At 31.4% G+C, this 24,376-nt stretch overlaps 1 protein-coding gene across 1 annotated transcript in view; it reads left to right on the top strand.

Annotated features, from left to right (window-relative positions):
- LOC107443413 (uncharacterized) overlaps positions 1–24,376 on the top strand; it is a 159,826-nt gene that overhangs the window by 75,310 nt on the left and 60,140 nt on the right. Inside the window, exons 20-36 of the mRNA XM_087160562.1 lie at positions 1,221–1,265; positions 1,605–1,658; positions 3,304–3,348; positions 3,526–3,579; positions 4,116–4,160; positions 6,364–6,471; positions 9,944–9,997; positions 10,082–10,135; positions 11,272–11,325; positions 12,717–12,761; positions 12,940–12,993; positions 15,127–15,225; positions 17,789–17,842; positions 17,921–17,974; positions 18,060–18,113; positions 20,933–20,986; positions 23,642–23,731. Coding sequence (XP_087016688.1) covers positions 1,221–1,265; positions 1,605–1,658; positions 3,304–3,348; positions 3,526–3,579; positions 4,116–4,160; positions 6,364–6,471; positions 9,944–9,997; positions 10,082–10,135; positions 11,272–11,325; positions 12,717–12,761; positions 12,940–12,993; positions 15,127–15,225; positions 17,789–17,842; positions 17,921–17,974; positions 18,060–18,113; positions 20,933–20,986; positions 23,642–23,731 — 1,017 coding nt within the window. The remainder of the gene's footprint in view (positions 1–1,220; positions 1,266–1,604; positions 1,659–3,303; positions 3,349–3,525; positions 3,580–4,115; positions 4,161–6,363; positions 6,472–9,943; positions 9,998–10,081; positions 10,136–11,271; positions 11,326–12,716; positions 12,762–12,939; positions 12,994–15,126; positions 15,226–17,788; positions 17,843–17,920; positions 17,975–18,059; positions 18,114–20,932; positions 20,987–23,641; positions 23,732–24,376) is intronic.

The raw sequence follows: 24,376 nt of genomic DNA, 5'->3' as shown, positions 1-24,376 counted from the left end.
AAAATGTTATTACAATTTATTTAAAGTTCTACCACCATTTTTTGAAGAAAATAGCAAAAAGGCGATTTATTATCTTGAATGGAATCTCAATGGAACTATTATCTTAAATGGAACAATTGATTTAAATTTGCGTGATTTTATTGATGTTATTTCGAATGTTTTTAACATTATTTAAATTTGTTTCGTGTTCACAGGGTGTTCATTTGACTTAAGCTTGCAGGTTTATTTCAACTTTTATAATATGAAGGGTTTCGTACGAAACAGATATGAGCTGCATTTTCAACCTCTTCAGACTCCTTAGAAAAATTTAAAAAAAAGTAATAGCAAAATGTTAAATTATCCCTTACTGGTTAAGTAATCACGTAAAGAAAATTGTAGTAAAACAAATATGTAGTTTAAATTCAATATTCCCTTGGATGATTTGGGAACTAAATATTACACTCAGTTGGAAATTTACGACCGTTTTCCTTCAAATTTTTATTTTCTGCCGGCTTTATCACTATCTCTATGTAAAGTTCTTATTTTTTTTTAAATTTATATTAACCTTTTGCTATGGTATTTAGATTATACATTGTTAGCATACTGGAAAAAAATTATTTCAGTTAGATGAGCATAATTTATTGAGTAATAATTTAAGAAGTAACGTAATATTTGGGTAATGATTTAAGAAGTAAATACGCTATTAGCATAATACGTTGAATAATGATTTAAGAAGTAAATACGCTATTAGCATAATACGTTGAATAATGATTTAAGAAGTAAATACGCTATTAGCATAATACGTTGAATAATGATTTAAGAAGTAAATACGCTATTGGCATAATATGTTGAATAATGATTTAAGACGTAAAAATGCTATAAACATAATATGTTGGTTAAATATTTAAGAAGTAAATATGATATTAGCATAATATGTTTAATAATGATTTAAGAACTCAATATGCTATTAGCATAACATGTTGGGTAATAATTTAAGAAGTAAATAACTATTATCATAACATGTTGGGTAATGATTTAAGTGTAACAAATAATTTTGATTTTTATATATTTCCTCAATATTTAGTGAACCACATTGTTCAAAACTATAAGATAAATATGATTATTTTTAGTGCGATCAGAGTGACGGCTGGAACTGTATAAATGTTTGATGGCCTAGGGTAGACATATGGCCACAGGGGGTTTATTATTATTTTGATGATTTTTATTTTTTAATTTTTTAGGGTCCACCAGGGCCTCAAGGACCTTTAGGGCCACAAGGCCTAACGGTAAGTGCATTTTATTTAAATAGAATTAAAATTTATAATTACTACTGGCATCGACGCAATGCTATTATTATTATTTTATACATAAATCCATCTTCAGTTTATATTTCTATTATAAAATTGTTAATGAGCTTTTATAAATTATTCTCAAAAATTATAAACGAACAAAAAGTAATAAAAAATTAATAAATTTTTTATAATTTATAATATTGATTTCTTATTATTATAGATTTTCTTTAAAAAAATTCATTAATTATTTATAAATTTTTTTAAAAAATTCATAAATTTTATTCAGTTATAAAAAAAATTTATGAATAAATTTTTATTCATTTTTTTTTGCAGGGGCCGAGAGGGAAACCAGGCCTTCCTGGCTTAGCTGGAGCGGATGGTTTACCGGTAAGATTTAATAATTATTTTAGCCACGTAATTGCCCATAACACTCAAAATGTAATAGCAAGTTTCTTAGTGTGTTGTAAAGTTAATGCTTCAAGACTCCGTCAGTCACCGTGGATGATTTTCTAAGTGGTAGTGAATTAAAAATTGAATAAAAAATGTAAGCATTTTTTTAAAAATTTACCAGAGCTAACCGTCACGTAAGCATACATTTTAATTATTTATCTTTTCGTACAATTAAATATTCAATCCGAAGTATTCAATATAAAGTATTTGTATCCGCACGGTTTTGTAGCTCTTTACGGTTCTCCTTCCACACACACACTCACTCTCTATGTCACATGTTTTTCTAGATGGCGCTTCGAAACTGTGCGGATACAGTATTCAATTAAATTATTATTAAATTTTTGTATTTAATTGAGTGTATCACAGAAATAATTTTTTTCGAAATTTAAAATTTCAAGTCAATAAAAAGTTGACATTGTGGTCAGTGATCACATGAAATGTTACTTAGATAAAGCAAAAACATAAAACTTATCTTAGTTTTTAAGTAAAAAAAATTTAAAGTAACAATACAAAAAATTATACATGAAATGCAACATTTAGGTTACCCGGAATCAACTTTTTAATAATGTAATTTTTATTTAGAGTTAGAATTACATTTTCAATTTGCAGGTCAAATTTTTATATAAATACCGCTTGACCTAATTGTTGCATTTTATACATAAGGTTTCACTGTTACTTAACATTCTAAAATTACTTGAAAATTAAACTTTTATTTTATTTTTATGATTTTTTAAAGACAAATCTTTATTTTTTTGACACTAAAATTTGATTTTGACCTTTTTGGGTCACCTAGATAAATTTCTATTTGGCTAAAAACTTTTTTAGCAATTATTCGATCACTCTAACAACTTTTTATTTATATAACATTTCGAACTATAGAAAAAGAGTTTTCGTGGAATACTTGTTTTAAAAACCGTCATTGAACAGGAGACCAAACATTCAGTTCACGACTACCAATGTTCAATTCCGTACCTTGTAATTTTGAACCCAATCCAGAAGACAAGGAAACTTCTGGATCAAGCATTGATAGAACTTTGACATCGAAAGACTTTTTGATGAAACTAATCTGTCTTTGCGTTACATGAGGAGGAAAACCACGGAAACCTTTCATGGTTAGCCGGATGGCGAGGGGATTCTAACCCATGATCCCTATACCACTGACGTTGGTGCTGTGCTTGCTTATCAGAAATATCCAGTACAAGTGCATTCATCTGTATTAATTATCGGAATGTATTATTTCTAAAATATCATACCAATCAATGAGGATTTACGGATCAACGGGCTCGCAAGAGTGATTAAACTGGTAATTAGAGGTAGCTAATTTTTAATGAATTTATTATAATAGTTATTTATAATCATTGATTACACCCATCGAAAGGTTTTTTCCCCTGCTCTTTTTGAGAGTGAAATTAAATTATAGTTGGGCTTTAAATAAATTATTAGCAATTTATATGTTTTGTGTAAATGGATACTTAAAAACATGTTTTTGAATTTATTTGCTTTATGTAAATGGATGCTTAGAAACATGTTTTTCGATTTATTTGTTTTATGTGAATGGATATTTAAAAACATGTTTTTTTAGGGTTTATCTGGTGAACCTGGAATTCCTGGAGCCAAAGGAGATCCAGTAAGTAATTTTCTTTTGCCTTGGTTTTCGGTGCGTGTAACCTACAACCCTAACTTAACTAGTAAAAAAGTAGTCATTTAAACTACTTGGGTGGTTATAAAGTATTGATAATTTAATCGAAAATTCGAATGAACTTCTCCTTTTGTATCATAAATATTAAAGTAATTTTTTTTTCAGGGTGGTCCTGGACCACAGGGACCCATGGGATTTCCCGGACAAAGAGGTGTTAAGGTAAGTGCCTTGCTGATTTTCTTTCCAATTTTTTGTATGATTAACAATCAATGTTTATACGCTTTTAATATAAAAACGAAAACAAATGTCAACAATAAACAAAACATTTGTTATTTATTTGAATCCATAGATATCTATCAATATAAATATCGATACATAATATTATCTAAACATATTATAATGTTTTTCCCCTAGATTATGAAGAATAATTTGCTGTTTTTCCGAAGATTATAATGAATAATTTAATGTCTTTTTATCAGATTGTGAAAAAATTGCAAAGTTTTACTTTAAGAGTATGGAGTATAATTTAAATTTTCCCCATACGATAAAGAAGAATAATGTAATTTTTTTTTGCTAACGTAATGTAACGTTTTTCTTAAGAATACAAAGAGGAACAATTTGATATATTTCCTACGATTATGAAGTACAGTGTCATGTTTTTTCTATGATTGTAAAGAGTAATTCAAAAATTATTTTGTTTATAAAAAATTAAAAAAATATATATTAATTATTCAACATCTGAACTATATTTTTAGGGGGACCAGGGAGTGAGAGGATCTGCTGGTGAAAAAGGAGAAAAGGTAAAAATTAATTTTAAAAATTCTTTCTTTTATATACCTGGTTATACTTTTACTTATCTTTCCGTAATGCTAGTACTCATGTTTATGCTTACATTTCTAGTTTCGAGATTTGAAAAAAAATGTTTCTTTTTATTCTCTAAGTGAAATTTTTTTAATCTCTATTATTCAAGAATAGGGTACAACGGTTCCGGAAAAAATAAAATACTTGTAATGAAAAAAAAAAAAACAATTATTTCATTTTTAATAATTCTTCAAGAAAAATTAACTATTTCGACAACTGCTCCGGCCATACTAAATTTAAATTCGGTAAACTATAAACTAAAATTTTCAAATATTTTACGTACATTTTAAATGGTGTTGCATGACTTAATAGCAATAAAGTGGTAGATATAAACCTTTGAATTATTCAAAAATAGTGGTGGGTATGAACCAAATAAATTGAATTTACAAAAATCACACATTGATGAGCTACCACTCGAAAATATTTATTTGCTATCCGAAGCAAATTGGCATCTCGGTGTATGTATATATATATATATTGGTAATAATAGTCACGAATAATTTAAAAATGATAAATATAGTCTTATTTTGGCCTAAATTAATACAAAATAATGTAAAAAGTATGGAAAATATGTTTATGCGTTTCTGAAAATATTTATATTTTACTTATTCAAATTTTTTTTTAAAATAAAACTTCTGTAGTTTAGAACAGATAGACAACGTCGCCTTAAAAACAGCAGAAACGCCATTATCATTTGGTTGTTCGAGGCCTTTAGAACCCGTGAGGATCTTTAAACTCTCCATCACGTGACGATTAGTTTTGAGGAAGTTTCAATCATGAATTAAAAACCGTATAAACGCTAATGTTCCATTTTAAAACGAGAGGCTTTTACAAAATGTTGAAGACTGATAACCCCAATCTTTCTCTCTTAATATTTACAATAGACAGACAAAATATTTTGGGTGATTTCATGTTCTGTAATTAATGAGCTGTTATGTTCTTAAAGCATATTGGTAGCTAACTAAAGAAATTTTCCATTTAATTCAGATACTAAACTACTACCATTTTTTTCATAAAAAACTTTTCTTAATACTACAAAATAAGAATCCAGTTAAAAAATTTGTAATATTAATTTAAATGAATAAACAAACCCAATCAATTAGTAATAGTTAAATGAATGAATCAGCCGAATCAAATCATAATCGTAATTCAAATGAATCTATCTAATCAATAAGTAATACTAAGCTTATCCGATTTGAATCAAATAATTAGTTAAATGAATTAATAAATTGAATAGTAAGGTAAATGTTTCGAACAATTTAACAAACTAGAAATAACGCGTTAGATGAAATTACTCCATAGAACTAAATATTATTAGTTAGTTAAATGAATCAATCAAATTATTTATTAATAGTAAATTAAATGTCAGATAGATTAATAATAACAATCAATCGAATCAAACACTAATAATAAAATAAATTAATCAATTAGTAAGTTAAATCGATCATTTAATTGAATCAATCAGTAAGTTTATTGAAATTCTTTTAGAATGCAATAATTTCTTATAACGAAAAAGTGTAACGCATGAGCTATCACGATTGTTTTAATGTCCATGATAATGTAACTGCAAAATAATTTATTCAACGGAAGTGCAAAAAGTGCAAAATAATCAACGTTAAGAACAATCGTTCTATGAGCAGAAGAACTTTTCTGAAAATTAATATGTTACGTGTAGTTTATCTCAATATAGCCCTGGGCTTAAGACAAGACTGTATGAAATCCAAATTTCTTGGAGTCTGTTATCGTGATAAATGACTTTTTTCCAATTAAATCAAAATTTAGTTTTTTTTCAGATTTGAACAACTGTTTTAATAACAATATTTGAAACTTGCCATTTTCCATCTTTTTAAACACAAAAATTGAATTTTTTTAATGTTTTTTTAAAAAGTTATTTCATTTATATACCCTATGACAAATATTCTCGTATTTTACGCAAAAGTGTAAACATACATATACTAGTTCTTTTTTAATTTTTCAACAACTATACTTTTAACTTAATTGTTACATTTGTTACATTAACAGTTATACTCTGATACGTTGCATTTTAAAGTTAAAAGTATGTATGATCAGTAGTGATTATCAAATTAAACCAAGCAATGTAATTCTGAAATGATTATAGTTCATTGCTCTATATGTGTTTAGGGGTCACGTGGTTCAGATGGACAAAAAGGGGACTACGGACCTAAAGGAGATCAAGGTGTACCGGGACCTGATGGTACATCCGGTATTGAAGGCCCTGAAGGACCAAAGGTAAATTATTTTAGTTTAATGGAGAATTATTTTAAAGAACTTGCAAAAATTATTTAAAACCTATATTTACCGATGATACTTTTAAATCCTACTTTGAATACTCTTGAAGGATTAAAAGTGATAGCAAAGCAATCAATTTGAATACGCTTGAAGGATTAAAAGTGATAGCAAAGTAATCAATTTGAATACTCTTGAAGGATTAAAAGTGATAGCAAAGTAATCAATTTGAGTGCTCCTGAAGGATTAAAAATGATGGCAAAGTAATCAATTTGAGTGCTCCTGAAGGATTAAAAATGATAGCCAAGCAATTAATTCGAATACTCCTAAAGGATTAAAAGTGATAGCAAAGCAAACAATTTGAGTACTCCTGAAGGATTAAAAATGATAGCCAAGCAATTAATTCGAATACTCCTAAAGGATTGAAAGTGATAGCAAAGCAAGCAATTTGAGTACTCCTGAAGGATTAAAAACGATAGTCAAGCAATTAATTCGAATACTCCTAAAGGATTAAAAGTTTATATACTAGTAAGTTTAAAATAAAATACAACTTAATAAATTAGAAACAAAAGAATTTTGTTCACCATTACATATAAATAGTTTAACACAGGGATCTCCAACCCTATGCCCGCTGGCACCATGGCGCCCGTCAATCGGTCTTGGTGTGCCCGCTGCTTGTGCCCAACGATAAAATATTTTAGTTTTCCATTTTCCCATTAAATGATATGCAAAAATTAATTTAATAAATTACTAAAATTGTTACACGTAATGAAAATTATTACCTAAATAGTTAACTTAATTCTAGCAGCTCTTTTGCGACTTTGACTTTTCAAGGCCCTGTTACAAAATCCTGATGTTGCTGACTTCATTTTACATGCTGAAATGCGTTGGCTCAGTAAAGGCAAAGTACTTGATAGATTTATACATTTAATCGAAGAAATAAAAAATTATCTTGCAGCCAAAAATCAAATATTTTTAGAACTAAGAAATCCTCTTAGGCTAGGAGATTTGTCTTTCATAACAGACATAATTGAAAAACTAAATAATTTAAACTTGGAGTTGCAGGGAAAAGACAAACTTATAGCAAGAATGATAAGGGCTATTAAGTTAGTTTTCTGGATTTCATATTTGAAAATGAAATCTCTTGTGCAATTTCCAAACATGAAAAAAATGATAGGTGACAGTGAAATAGTCTTATTAACATTTGTCATCAACCTCCAATTGCTTCAAGATCAATTTGAAAAGCGCTTTCAACAATTTAATATCATCGAGCCTTTTTTGTAAATCTTTTTACCATCAAATAAACGTAACCGAAATAGCAACATACATTTTAGAATGTCTTCAAGTTAGGCGAGAAGAAGTGGAGATAGAAATTTTGCATCTTCAGAATGACATTATCCTCAAAACTATTATATCAGATGAAAAATTCTGGAATATAGTTGACAGAAATAACTTTCCATTCTTAAAAAGAGCAGCATATAAAATAAAGTAGTTCCGTGGTTCCACATACTTGTGTGAATCATTGTTTTCGAGAATGAATTCAAAATATAGATCCCGATTTACAGATGAACACCTTGACGATTGCTTGCAAGTAGGAATTTCATCATATTCTCCCAATTAGGAAGCGCTGGCCAGTGAAATGCAATGCCAAAGATCACATTGACTGTATTTTACATATTTTATAAATAATTTTTATACTTCGTATGCTTTGCAAGCAATTTAGTAATCATTTATTTTACACAAGAATATTAATACTAATTATATTAATTTCATAAATTAATTTTTAAAATTAAATTATTTGTGCACTATAAGTGTGTATTTTTAAATATGTCTAGCAACTAAAAATTTACCTTGAAAAAGTAAATGGTGCCAGCCTTTTGACCGATATTCTGGTATTTGCTCTTCGGTACAAACAGGTTGGGGACCCCTGAACACGTTGAACGGCCACGCTAATTTTATATTTCTTGTCCATTAGGTCACGGTAAATAACTACAAACTAAATTTACCATTGTTAGACGGATTTTGCTATTTTTTTCGAAAGATTATAATGACTTATCTCTCAAAAGTGGTGAATTATATAAGTCTACGAATTATGTAGAAATAGTGGTGGATAAAAATCTACCAAATTGAATTTATTAAACTAAGAATCACAATGATTAAGTAAATTTTGAATAAATTTTCTGCTATTCCATAAAAGAGTGTAAATTTTATAGTTCTATATCATGTTATACGCTGTCAGTCAGCTGTTTTTCGCGGCCTATGAGAAAGGTCAGTGTCAGCAAGAGGTGGCAGACGCAGCCTAATTGTAATTTCAGGGTCAGCCCCCGGTGGGTTTAAATGGAAAGTCCAGTATCAGCCACCGATGGCTGACGCGGCGCTCAACGTGTTAAACAGATAAAATTAAATGCCAGTTAGAAATTGGATCACTCAAAAATTTTGGTCAAGTTTTATATAGTTTATATAAAGAGATATTTTTTTTAAAAATTTGACTTCAGTTCGCTACCACTGATAAATACATAAAACTTTGTAGTGTATGAGTAACAAGGCAACCAGAACTTGTCAAACCACTGTTAGTCAAAAAAAGAAACTGGAGATTACTCAAAATAAATTCCTCAGATATATCACAGGAGCCCCCAGATCCATGAGAATGAAAGATCTAAGACGAGAGTTAAAAATCAACAAAATAGATGAGCACATAGCTGAACTATGTGCAAGTTTCTTCAGAGATGCACCCTCTTGTCATACGTGCAATTACTTCAAAAATTTTGATTTTGAGCTCATCAAAGACAACATAAAATATAGCCCGGCAACCGCCTTTTTCCTATCCGACGGAGTTTTGTCCCGTAAATTTTGTAAATAGCTGTAAATAATTGTAAATAATTTTGCGCATTTATTATGTATTTCCCCTTTTCCCTGGGGCTATGTGGCTACTGTGCACCTGTGAAGCTCGGGGTAATACCTCGAAGGGAGGCGAGGCAGTCTGCCACAAAACCTCTTCTCTCTCTCTCAAACTTGTTTGTTCAATCTCACTACTTCATTTTAATTTTCTCTCAGTAAAAGATACTGAACCCCAACTTTCACCTTTCAGTTGCGCTTCGGCGATTTATTATTTATTTCCACTCAGATGAATTAGTTGGAGCCCCTAGCGGGGCTGATGCTAAGATAACCAACACATATGAGTATGAGAGAACTTGTCAACAGTTATAAAGAATTTTTGGACTAATGAGGTTTACAAGTAGTCCGTAAAAAGTTTATTTTAAGAGATATTGAATTTATTTGGAAATATTCGATTTATTTTTTTACTTTAACGTCTTAGGGTCTGAAAAGTGAAAAGTTATAAATATAACAATTTTTAGTATAGCTCGTTAAAACTATCAAGAACGTTTAAAATTATTGTTATATAAGTAAATTTAAATATCATTCTAATTTTTATTTTATTTTTAGATTTATTGATATATTTAATTTTATTCAATAGGGCTTTGAAGGTCCAAGAGGAGAAATGGGGCCACCTGGTCCAACTGGTGAAAAAGTGAGTTAATTTTAACAGTTATAATTAACTTCAAAACTGTTGAATGAAACAGAATAATTAATAAAACTTATTTTCTATTTACAGGGAAAAATAGGTATACCAGGATTTCCTGGTTATCCTGGACATCCCGGGGCAAAAGTAAATATAGAAAAAACATTATTATCTTCAAAATGTATACAATAATTATTAAAAATAATAATTTTATTGTTTTAAATTTTTCATTTAAGTTTATAATAACATAATCATTGATGTTTGAAGCCTACTAATACGGGTAATACTAACACTAACATAAATAGACTGAACGCCCTCTGACGACAAATTTGTCGTCCTCATAATTTGCTGCTTCGAGATTACTTCTCGCATCTCAAGGTGATTATATAACATTAGAAGTATTTATATCGATAAAAAAACAGCTGCTATTCCATGAAACAATGCCATACCTGCCAACTTTCACTCTTTCCGAATATGGATTTTCAGAGTGGTTGTAAAACAATGAACGAAAAACAATCTGACTCAAAAATATATTTAAATTTTGATCCCGTTGAAATTCGCTTGTACAAGGGTTATTATGCTTTCATATGTTTGTTGTAATTATTTATATGTAGTGGTTGTCAAACTCATTTACAATTATCATTATAATTCAAAAAGTTAATTGGAATAACATGAGTATTGCTACCACTTTAAATATGAAAATAAAATCTTCCGGAAAATCCGGAAGAGTTGGCAGGTATGCAATGCTAGAGTTAATAAGTGCGACTGTTCTAAACTCAATGTCATAAATGGCAACTATGGCTAGAGACTAAATTTTAATTTATAAACAAGGGCAACTATGGCTTGAGTCTAGCTTTAATCTATAAACAAGTTTAACTATGGCTTGGGTCTAACTTTAATCTATAAACAACAGCAACTATGGCTAGAGTCTAAACTTTAACCTATAAACAAGGGCAACGATGGCTTGAATCTAAACTTTAACCTATAAACAAGGGCAACTATGGCGCTTTACAGATTGAAAATTCGACCAAACTTTTAAAAGTTATAAAAAAACTCCGTTAGTTATTTTTTTTTGTTGCTAATTACAACTAAGAGCATAATTTACATCCCAAATTATATTTTCAACTTATTTACGTTGTAAATTCAGGTTTACATATTTATAAAGTTATCTTCAAACTTATTAGTCATCTTTACGAAGTGTTAAAAATTTTTAGGATTGAATCCAATAATCATTATGTTATTGTTAAAATAATATAAATAAGCTATGTTTTCTGACTTTTTAGGGTGAAAAAGGTTTTTATGGAAAACCAGGTAAAAAGGGCGATAAAGGCGAAAGGGTAAGTAATTAAATATTTTGTTTCCTATTGGTTGGTGTCGTATCCTCTATTGAATCATATTTCATGGTGTGCTTGAATAGTTTTTGTTATTTTTGTGGCATTAAAAGAATACAATAATTAATAAGTCCAACCTCTTCGTAGGCTCTGGCAACCCCCCCCCCCTCATGATGTTTTCAAATGTGTATTTTTTAGGGCAATTATTTGGTTTGTGTAAATGTTTATAAATGATTCATAAAATAAAATAGTGCTTAAAAAATGATGCACAAATAAACATACAAATATCTTACACTTAATTTTTATTAATAGCATATGCATGAAACAATAGGTATTTTATATAACATATATACTGGAATACATATCATACTGGAAACTTAATGATTATATTTATAACTACGTAATTATTTTTAAAGCAAACTCATAAAAAGATTGTCGTGGCACATTGTTTATGTCTAAAGCAATAGCTCAGTTAAAGGTATTTAATATTTTAGTTACAATAAAAATAATATTTATTTCTTTTCTTTAAATTTTATTTAATTAAAAGTGATAGAAAATAATCAATTTGAATACTCCCGAACGATTAAGAGTGATAGCAAAGCAATGAAGAACAATTTCACTTTTAAAAAAGGATTTAATGACTTTTATATGTTGTATTACATTAATAATATTTTGACAGTGTTTTTTTATATGTTAGTTTTACTCGATTATTGGTGATACACTTATTTTTAATTTTACACGATTAATGGTGAAACACTCATTTTTAGTTTTACACGATTAATGATGAAAGACTCATTTTTAGTCTTACACAGCTAACGGTGAAAGACTCATTTTTAGATTTGAACGATTAATGGTGAAATACTCATTTTTAGTTTTACATGATTAATGGTGAAACACTCACTTTTAGTTTTACATGATGAATGGTGAAAAACTCATTTTTAGTTTTAAACGATTAATGGTGAAATACTCACTTTTAGTTTTATATGATTAGTGGTGAAACGCTCATTTTTAGTTTTAGACGATTCATGGTGAAAAACTCATTTTTAGTTTTTTACGCGATTAATGATGAAACATTCATTTTTAGTTTTACACGATTAATGAAAGACTCATTTTTAGTCTTACACAGCTAACGGTGAAAGACTCATTTTTAGATTTAAACGATTAATGGTGAAATATTCATTTTTAGTTTTACATGATTAATGGTGAAACACTCATTTTTAGTTTTACACGATGAATGGTGAAACGCTCATTTTTAGTTTTAGACGATTAATGGTGAAATACTCACTTTTAGTTTTATATGATTAATGGTGAAACGCTCATTTTTAGTTTTAGACGATTAATGGTGAAAAACTCATTTTTAGTTATTACGCAATTAATGATGAAACATTCATTTTTAGGGACACGTTGGGCTACCTGGTGACCGTGGACCACAGGGACCCAGAGTAAGTGCGTCTTAAATTATCATTATTATTAAATACAAACATCAAGGTATGAATATTATAACTGTGTTATTTTAAATCAGTTACAGTTAATACAGTTTTTTGTATTTTCAAAATTTATTTATCATATTTTGTGATATTTTGACTCTAAATCTTTATGGAATTGTACACTTTTTTCTAGGGAAATCGTGGAGTTCGTGGAAGACAAGGCAAAACAGGACCACCAGGAGATAAAGTAAATAATTTGAAAATAAAAAGAAATATTTATTTAATTGCTTTGCAGCAAACATTAAATCTAGAAGAGAAAATAATTGACTTGTGGAATCGTCAATATTAGAAATTTAAATATTGCTCACAAATTTTTTTTGTTGATAAAATAGACTAGTAAAGAATAGAAATTTTTTTCTGTGATCTATTCTAACAAAAACTGTATTTTTAATATTACCCTTGAAAAATTAAAACTTTAATTAATATTTTCCTATTTGTTAATCTTTTGTTGCATTAGTATCTATGCTAACAATTAACAGAAAATATTTATTCAATCAGAAAATTTCGATATACTTCTTTTTAATTTATATAAATACAGTTTTGATTTTATATTTATTCATTTATTTTTATCTGTGATTTATATTTTTCAGACGTGGTCTCCGAAAACTATAGTTTTCATCTACTGAATTTTAAAAATGTTGGAGAAAGTTTCAGAAATGTCTGCTCAAATATTGTTCTTTTATGTGTTCGAAATTAGAATAAAATACTTTTTTCAGTGTACTAAAATATTTAGAATTAATTGCGTTTCTAAAATTCCCCAAAAATTGCGATTATAATATGCTAAAAATATGTTACATATGTTACTCTAAGAATAAATCTGTTACTCTTCAAAACATATTATTATTCTTACATGTCAAAACAAGCTATTTTTAAAATTAATTTCATTTTCTCGTAAAAACAGTTTCGTTGATGTATTTTTGAAGCAACTTATGCAATATTTTTATCATTATAGTGAAAGAATAGCCATATAAGTTTTTTTTTTAAAATTACAGTGTGACGTGTATAAGTTAAAAACTTGCAGTGCATAGGCGATTCTTTTAAACAGGTTATCAACTCATAAAGTGGAACTGAATCAATTGTAAATTCATTTAACCTTAGCTAAAAGCCTGATGTTTGAAGATAACACAAAGATGTGACAACCCTAATATTTTAAATATTTTACGTAATGGTATATTTTTCTTACGTCGACTTATGGATCTCCATCTTTTAGAAATAAATACAGAAAAATCTGATGAATGGTAAAATTACAATTAAACTTAAATGCATCCTTAATAATAAATCTTTCTTTAAAATTTAGCCCGTCAACAGATTGCCTTTTTACCGATAGCGTTCGAGATTCTTAAACCTGTTCACTGTTCACCTTGTAAACATAATATTCATCAACATCATAGTTGGCCACACAGCTCAATGTGGGCCAATGCCTTCATCGGAAGATTTCTCCATAACGACTTCCGATTTATCTTTGATCTCCAATTCTTTTCATTAATTTCAAAAAAATCAGACTCCACAGAATCAGCCCATCTCAATCTCGGTCTGTACCATACTTGACAATTGTAAACTTAACATTAAGCGGAGGAATATTTCAAAAGTTTCCAAGATTCTGTTCCGCTTTTAGAACCTTATTATTATTTACACTCAGTTAATTATCCAGGGATAAAAAGTACTGTAATATACCTTTATAAGTAGGGTTAATTTCATTTTTATTTACTATACAGGGTTAATCATGCCGACCGGCCTGTGTAGGGGGCAGGGGACTGTCCTTGCATCAGAAAGGTCCTGGGTTTGAATCCCCGGCAAGGCATGGATGTTTCTTTCTCTCTGTGTTCTATGTCCTTTCTCTTTTGAGTGTGCATGTGACCCGCCCTATAAACGGGTTGTGGTTGTCTGAATGGCGTGGCAGAAGTCGAATTCCTGGCCATAGATGGCGCCATTGAAAAACAGGAGCAATCGCACCCCGACTGCCTAAACAGGCATACGACAAAAAAAGGGTTATTCATAATTCCTTCCGGGGTTTCGGAGCGTTATAGTAAAAAAACGAAGACGAATGTCGCAAAGAAGAACATATGAAATTATTTCGAAAGTATTCAAGTTTCAATTTAAGCAGTTCCCGGTAGACGGCAGTAACATGTACCACTGAAGCCAGTTGTAGTAAACATAAGATTGTTGTAAACAGAGGGAATTATGAATAACCCTGTATGTATATGCATGTTGTTATTTTATATGTATGCTTTGCTTTAGGCATAAGTAAGGTTAAATCGTATTTTCCATTGAATTTATTTTAAAAACTCAGTTTCATTTACAATCAAACTCAATTTTTTAGGGAAGTACTGGAGAACCAGGTTCCCCAGGACCTCAAGGAGAAAGAGGACTACAAGGCGTTCAAGGTCAAAGAGGTTTCGCCGGTCCTCCAGGGCCTCCGGTATGAAAGCATTATGACTTGCACCAAATCTCATTTCTAATTAAATAAAACTTTATACTACTCTTTCTTTATAACTGATGTTGTAATTAAAATGATTATAAAATTATATATATTGGGCAGTGGGTCAAATGATAATAGATCATGACAAGAAGACTTCAACATGAAATGTTCAGTCACTCAAGTTGGTCATTTGAGAACATACGAAAGTAACAAGTGGAAAAGTAAACGAAAGCCAAACACGTTTTTACATGAAATAAAAAATGCGAATTGCCTATTATCTGCTTATTATGTCCATGTAGAGGAGAAGGCAGGGCAGAACGGATTACCTAGTTTAAAATAGGTTTTAAAAATATTAAATAGTGACTAATGTTTCTACGAACACATTAAGCACTGATTTTAATTTATACAATGATACAAGGGGTGATCAAATGACACGGTGGGTACAAATGTAAACTTTATTCAAAATATACACCATAGACCTGAGCACAATGATCCCATTGATGAACAAGCAGCAGGATTCCCAGAAATCCTGTGGCCGTGACAAGACCAAGTCCCTCACAGCGTCCGTGAGTACGTCGTCCGAATTGAAGCTCTTCCCCTTCAGGTGTTTCTTTAGTGGACCAAACACATGGAAATCGCAGGGCGACATGTCTGGACTGTAGGGCGGATGGTCCAACGTCTCTCACTTGAACTTGATCAGTTCCATGTGTGTGACTCTGCAGACGTGTGGACGCGCGTTATCACTCCATTTTCTGACAGACTTGTCAGAGACACATTTCTCCCCGTAAATTGTGCGTTGGACAGCTGCCCGCTGTAGAAATCGGATAACACCTCGCTGCTCCTCAACCGTCGAATTTTGCAGCGCGAACGCCATCCTGTCCTCATACGGACTGCCACATCATTTGGACGCCTCTTTTGATAAGAGCCTCTGCTCTCTCTTGCGCATGCGGGCACCAGTGCATGCTCCGATCCCAGTCAGAGACTCCAATCGCATCCCAAGATGTCTTGACCTTTCAAGTTAATTTGAAAAGCATGAAGTCAACAAATAGAAAAATAACAGCATGAAAGTATCCTTCGGCCCATACTATATCTGTATTATTTACCTACGACTTTCCTGTGGATAGAAAAGACTTTAATAGTATCGCAGCATTTCATGCAGATGACACTGGAATCGTCGTTAAGTCCAAAAACCCCAACATTGTCCTAGAAAAACTTCAAGGAAAGCTGAGTGAAATAGAAACCTGGTGTCTAGTTCGGAAGTTTAAAGTTAACGGACAACAATCGAAACTATTAATTATTCAAGATAAAAAGAAAATCCTTCTCCGAAAAAACCAAGTTGTTCCCTTTTACGAAACTATCCTCATTGTAAGAAATGCAAAGTACCCTGGTCAGGTCATTAACAGAGAAAAAAACAATTGGAAAAATCATATCATGCAATTATCAATAAAAGCACAAGCACACACAGTCTGTCACAATATACAAATTCTTCTTCAAAACTCTAAAATGGAACTCAGATTCAAAAGCTTACTCAGCTTCACAATGATCCGTCTCATACTAGCCTACGCATCTCCAGCCTACTGCAACATCTCCCCATCACTCCTAGAGAAACTAAAAGGATACCAGAATAAAATATTCAGAAAATAATATAAGCAAGATGGTTTATCCGAAATAAGAACATACATCGTGATATCAACATTGATTTTTTAGACCACCCTATTGCAAAGCTAAATTGCAAATTTGTTTTGAACCATGCTACCATGCTTTTCATAACGGCATTTTTTTCCAGATGACAGTACCAGACTACTTGTAATATGTTTAGAGATAGTTTATATCAAACTAGATATTAGCACTCATCATTATTTCAAGCTGAAAATTAACCCAAAATTAAAAATGAATACATATATTGACTGCACATGCACTTTAGTTAGTTAAATCATAGATTCAAAAAGGGGACCAATATCATAATTAATATATCCCTCTAAACTTGAGTGTGTACCACTTGGTGTCCAGAGACTTTTGACCAGATAGGGTAATAAAGGTTATTTTTGCAGAACTTCTAGAACAGCTCTAAAGTTTTAGTGAAATTCTGAATTAAAAAGAAACGTGTCATAATTAGTCATGGGTATTTAATTTTGGTGTGATGACTTATCGGATTTTGTAGAATTTTTCTTTATATAATTCGCGTTGTGTTTAATGTATCTAATTGACATGTTATCGCCAAATCAGTCGAATAACTCAAGAGAAATATTGTTATTGATATCAATTTTATTTATTATTATGTGCACGAAATACATTATATACGGTATTTTCTCAAAAACTATTGAATTTGTTACGTTCAAAGTTTGAGTTTGAACATTTAAAATGATATAGGATTTCAAACTCTAATTTTTGGGGGAATTTCCTTTTTTATTTAAATGTTCAAATGACATGATAAATTCGTTCATATGTCTCTGTCATTTTAAGCGTTCCAACCCAAAATGAAAACCCCAAACTTTATTTAGTCAAATAGTTTTCTTTTGCACAATGTAACGATTACTTTCATTTATAATTTTCTTATTTAAAGGGAACAAGAGGAAAAGATGGAGCACCTGGAATCTCGGGAGAAAGAGGACCACCAGTAAGTTCAAATTTCTTTCAGATAATTAAATTTTCGATCAAATGATTAAGGGTAATCACGATTCCTTTTCTTTTTCAGGGTGAACCTGGTCCTATCGGACCACCAGGGCCGCCAGGAGTTGTGGGACCACAAGTAAGTAATTAGTCTCTTTTATTTGTCAGTAATGTTATTCTGAAAATTGTGACTAGAATATACTTGAAGATTTGTTCCATTCTAGGGACCAGCAGGAGAACCTGGACCATCAGGTGATATCGGACCATCGGGTATTCCAGTAAGTCCATTGCATTTTTCCATAGTTCGTATTTTCTATATTTCAGTTGAAATTATACAACTAAACTGCTGTTTGTAGAAAATGCAACACCATGAAGGAATCATCAGAATCAAATGAAATTCGCAGCAAATGTCAATTATAGGATATTATGCAAATTAATAAAGTTTCAGAGCCATCGCGCGTGCGTGGCGCGCGCAGCGCCCTCTGAATTGATGCTGAAAGCGTATAAATAAAGTGCTGTAGCGGGACGTTGAAAATAGTCTATGATTATTTGTTAGTGGCAAACGTTTAGTGAGACCTGAGTATGCCTCCACGACGGAAGAATAAGAAATTCAAGCAACTTACGGAGTTTGAACGAGGGAGGATAATCGGCCTTCGAGAAGGAGGATTTTCCTATCGCGCAATAGCAGCTCGTATGCAGCGGAACAGTTCCACAGTGATGCGAGTTTGGAAGCAGTGGACCGACGAGCACCGAACAACTCGAAAAACAGGCACTGGACGACAGAAGGTGACGTCAGAGCGCGATGATCGACACCTGCTCCGCATGGCGGTGAATGATCGCACAGCTTCCTCCAGGCAGCTGGCAGCACATTGGTCTACTGCTACAGGTGTACAATTGTCGGCTTCGTCAATTCGTCGTCGTCTGCTGCGCCGTGGATTGCGTGCAAGGGTGCCATTATACAGGATTCCTCTCACGGCGGATCATCGACGGCTGCGTCGGCAGTGGGCTCTTGAGCACAGAGACTGGCGAGCTGATTGGCACCAAGTTGTCTTTTCAGATGAATCACGCTTCAATTTGTGGACCCATGATGGCCGTGTTCGTGTTAGACGTTATGCCGGTCAACGCTGCCTTCCTGAGTGTATTATTGAACGACATAGTGGTCGAACACCCGGAGTTATGGTCTGGGGTGCGATTTCGTATCATGGACGATCCAATTTGATACGAATTGAGGGTAATCTCAATAGCAACAGATACGTCCGTGAAGTGCTACAGCCCGAAGTCGTTCCTTTCCTTCAAGGCATCCCTGGAGCTATCTTTCAGCAGGATAATGCACGCCCACATGTTGCGCGGACTGTTAGAGACTTCTGTTCAGCACAACGCATGCAACTTCTTCCTTGGCCTGCTTATTCGCCGGATATGTCGCCTATTGAGCACGTGTGGGATATGGTTGGTCGGCGTCTCACTCGTGATCCGCGTCCTGCAGTTTCCAAAGACGAACTTTGGTTGCGCATACAAGCGATATGGAATTCTCTTCCTCAAGCAGATATTCAACATCTGTTTGACTCCATGCCACGTCGTATAGCAGCACTTATTGCAGCGCGTGGTGGCTGCACCAAATACTGATTTCGGACGCTTAATTTGTTTCTTTTGTTTTGAAAATTTCATCATTTATTTGTATCAGTACAAGTCGTTTCTGCATTAAATTTCATTTGATTCTGATGATTCTTTCATGGTGTTGCATTTTCTACAAACAGCAGTTTATTTAAAATAGTTCTATCATTCTTCATTGGAAAATTTGGTTTTGCTTATAATTATATCAGAAGGGATCATTTTTATGGACGCAGCATTTTATTCATCGATCCAGTTTTCATGACGCCAACACAAGTGGCATTTCTGCACCAAGAAAATGACACTGAGTAAAATTAAAATCATGTACTTTCGATAACATTTTGAAGTCTATGGATGAACGACAGACCTCCATTAACGACCATTTCACTCTGAAATGGTCGCTCCCGAGAGGTTTCACTATATTTCTAGTTAGGTGAAGTCTTTTTGCAATAAGTGGCTCCCTGACTGGATTAGGTGCAGCATTTGACAACAACAAAATAGGTACAACAACAAAACAAACATTTACAATGGATGTAGACTATCTCTTTAAAGCTGTGGCATGTGATTCAAGATGCTTTGATCTACATAAAACTGCTGTTCTGTCAGCAGAAAAATTTGGTAGATTATAGTCTTTGATGAAATCAGCGAAAAGGAATGCGGCTTATTACTATCAATAATAATATTTAAAAAAATATTATTGAACTTCTATTGATTATTTAACTTCTTTTAACTAAATTGTATAGTTTAGATAAATATAATTTATAATGTTAAAATAGAGGTAATATACCTAGTTTCTTATTGAACAAGCGCGATTAGACAACCACATAATGTTAAACAAAAATCATTTTTTCATTGAATGAATATATGGTTTTAAGATCTCTCGATTCCGTTCTAAATTTAATGAACAGATTTCTATAAATTCGCATTCCATGGTTCATGCTTTTAGTTCGAAAGTAGGCTTAAACAGAAAACATCATTTAACAGCTATAAACAGCGAGCTTGTAGCTTTGTCTCTGATGTGTAAATCACGCCAACATAACCTAAAGATATGTATCATTGAAAATAAACATGAGTATGTACGCAATTATTTCCATATTAAGTGCGGGAGAGTACTGATACTAATGTAAAAGTGTGAAATCTCCCTTTCGAATATGCATATGCGATTAACATGACTTTAGTATTACGACGATTATATTACTATACGATTAACATGACTTTATTATTACGACGATTATATTACTATACGATTAACATGACTTTATTATTACGACGATTATATTACTATACGATTAACATGACTTTATTATTACGACGATTATATTACTATACGATTAACATGACTTTATTATTACGACGATTATATTACTATACGATTAACATGACTTATAGTGATTAATATGACTCACAATTTCTGCAAATCAAACTTAATCTGATTAAAGATATTTTTTCAGGAATTTCCTATCAAATCTTTCTTTAATTTCTGTTTTAGGGAGTTCCAGGAGAACCTGGATTGCCTGGACCATCCGGTAAAGAAGGGCCTCCGGTAAGTTTTAAAATATTTGTTCTAAACAATCCATGTCAGAATGATTAGCATTATTAGTAAAAGTTTTATTTTCAACTAATAAAAAAAATAAAAACTACCAAGCTTTTGAATTTCAGCAAAAAACCATTTTAACGAATTGAAAATCACTATAGATCCTAATCTTTAATTTCCTTTTTGAATGCTTTTTTCGGAATTTTTTCGGCCGGGGAAACTTTTAAAAATTGGCAGAAAAGTTTAGAAGAAAATTTGTCTTGGTAAATAGGGTGGGCACCAATAGAACTTTCTCGAACAGGGGTGTCAAACTCACGGCCGCGGGACGCATGCGGCCCGAAATGAACATTTTTGCGGCCCAGTCAACATATCCGACGCAAAGTAAAAACAAAATAGAAATGTGAATTAGAAAGAAAACTATCATACAAAATTAGAATATACTTTATTTATAAACTATATGGATAGTTTTAAATTGTACCAGCGAAAATCTAAAGTTCTAATTGGCTTGCGGCACCTGCCATTCCAGGGATACTGCATCGTATCAAAAATACGCAGAAAAAAATTTCAAATCTTAGAACAGAATTTGAAACAAGGTTTAAAGATTTTAATTCTTTGGAAGACAAATTTTGCTTTTTTTCTTCAATTTTCCCAATAAATATAGACTCAGTACCCAGTAATATGCAAATGGATGTTATTGAGATTCAGTACGACTCAAATTTGAAGACAAAATTCATTGAAGTGAGTGCGCCTGAATTTTACAAATACTTACCTGCTAGGTTTGAAAATACTCGAAAATTCGCATATGAAATTATTTCCATGTTGAAAGTACTTATCAGTGCGAGCAATTATTTTCTGTTATGAATGGAAATAAATCTCCTGTCCGAAACTGTATCAATAACGCTCACGTTGGGTCAATTTTAAAAGTAGTCTCGGCCAATAAAATTTCTTCCTAAATAGGAAAGATAGTAGCAGAGAAAAGATGTCAAGTATCAAACAATAATTTAACTTTATATATCTTTATTACAATGTACTATTCAAAATAAAAATATTTGTCTCCATGAATATTAATTTTTTTTCTTTTTTTTTGTTTTTATTTTGCGGCCCACCTAAAGTAAAGCATTGTTTATTTGGCCCAAGTTAGCTTTTGAGTTTGACACCCCTGTTCTAGAAGAAGTCATCTTATAAAAAGGCCAAACAATCTGCTTTTCCAAAATTTTGTGAGTTTTCTACATTAAAATCGTAGCATTATTTTAATGCAAGCCAGGCCAAGTTTCGCCAACCTAAAGACAGTGCTGTCTGCACTTATTTTGAAAATGGCGAAAAACGTCAATAAGGAGGAAAGCCACAATTTTGTGAACGTAAAAAGAGTTTGGGGGTCTAATTTTTTTAATATTTAAAAACTTACTTCAATGCTTCATTACCTGGGCTCATAAAAATGTGCAAAAAGTGATAGTACAGCAATGAATTTGATATTTTTCATTTAGGTGAAAAAATGCCGCCAAAATTGGAGATTTAAAAAAAAATTTTAATAACTTTTAAAATATTTAAGTATTTGCCTGTTCAAAAACACAGACAAATTTTTATTTTACTTGGAGGCAGAGCCTCGAAAAATAGCGTTAGAAAGGGTATCTTTTAAGCATCTTGCTATTTGTGAGTGTCTATATTCAAGTCTCTTGTTACTATTTAGGATAACTATTTAAGGGTCCCCAATCCTTTTAATCAAATATTAGTTTATCTGATTCCTTAATTTCTTTTAAATAAAATTCTTTCTTCTTTCTGGTTCTTTAGAAAATATTCACTTCTAATATTGTTATTTGTACACAAAAACTTTAATTTTTCATTTAAGCGGAATTAATAAAGTGAATGATTTAGTTATAGTTTTTTTTTTCAATAAAAATGGCTTTCGCCCAGGGATTGTGCAAAAGAGTTTTATTGCTTTATTACATCCGCTGTTAAAAGATAACAACTAAATGATAATGCGATTCCATTAAAATTAAATGTAGTCAACATTACTTATGGAAAATTAATGATTACTTTATTTTTAAATTATTTTTTGTTAATTTTTCTTTGTTAAAAAGTAAAACCTTGTTATTATCGAATATTAGAGCTTGAATTGAAAAATAGTTACTTTTTTTTAACATTTTTGAATTTTCAATGCTAGTAATTTTATTTGTTTTTGTTGGATCAGATTATTGCTTCACAGAAGAGAATATAAAATAAGTCATTGGTTTCTTTTTATCGATGGAACCTGAAATTGAAAAAAAATTGCTTCTTTCTTTAAATCAATTCCTCTTTTTGCGATATAATTTTATTATTTTTCTTTACTACTCCGTTGATTTCTTAAATATTATGCAACTTTTTCTGTTTTCATAAATGTGTTTAATACGTTTGGCAAATATCAGATTTTGTGTAAAATATTTACCGAATACATCATAAAAACATTAAATTATAAATTTATCAAACGAAAAATGACATTTTTGTCTCAAAAGTACGATTGGTAAATATGTGACGATCAACACTTCTTATGATTTCTTTCAGTAGGAAGTTCAAGACATTAATTCAATTTTGAAACTCATTTATTCAATCAAGTTTTTGAGAGTATAAGAGAGTTGTTAAAACAGAATTTTAAATTTTTCTACTAACTAGTTACGAATTGTGTTTCAGGGGCCTCCCGGACCACCAGGAGAAAAAGGACCTGCTGGAGCTGTTGGACCACCAGGTTTTCCAGGAGATCGAGGACATCCTGGACCAGCTGTAAGTCACCTTGTTTAATTCTAATTTGAAAGCTATTAATCTGCACCTTATCTAGCTATTCCGCAGATGAACTAGGATGAGGAATCAAGAATGTTCAACACTTTACTTAGTTAATGTGCTCATTAACGCATCGTTAAGTTCTAAAGATTGTTTTTTACTCATTCTATCAAATAATTTGTTAATTGTTTGATTGCATTATCTTCATTTTTTAGACACTGAAAAATGAATAAATTACATAATGTTAATTTCCTTAATTGTAATAATGTTTTAAACGGTTTAATTATAACCGTCGTTAAACAGCCGACCCAGTTTTTGGTTTACGACTACTTATGTTCAACTCCGTAGCCTTGTAACTTTGAATCCAATCCAGATGACAAGGGAACTCCTGGACCAAGTATTGGGAGACTACCTGATAGCGGCTTGATTGGCTGTATCATAGTTATAAAAGTAATTCATGGCCGGGATATCCCGGTTGGCAGGGAGCTGGACTGCTTGAGTTCAAATCCAGCAGGTCGAAGACTCCCCTTGTAATAAATGGTGACTGGTGCACATTAAATCTGTCGGGTCACAGAGTCCTCAAGTAATTATGCATCAAAATGGCCAGGTACACAAAACACAAATATATCACGATTACAATGAAATACA

Source organism: Parasteatoda tepidariorum, chromosome 4 (assembly GCF_982258835.1).
Source record: "Parasteatoda tepidariorum strain Cologne lab strain chromosome 4, Ptep-v5.0, whole genome shotgun sequence".
Lineage (NCBI taxonomy): Eukaryota > Metazoa > Arthropoda > Arachnida > Araneae > Theridiidae > Parasteatoda > Parasteatoda tepidariorum.
The sequence above is the reverse complement of the archived record's forward strand: the minus strand, read 5'-3'. Positions and strand labels throughout refer to the sequence as shown.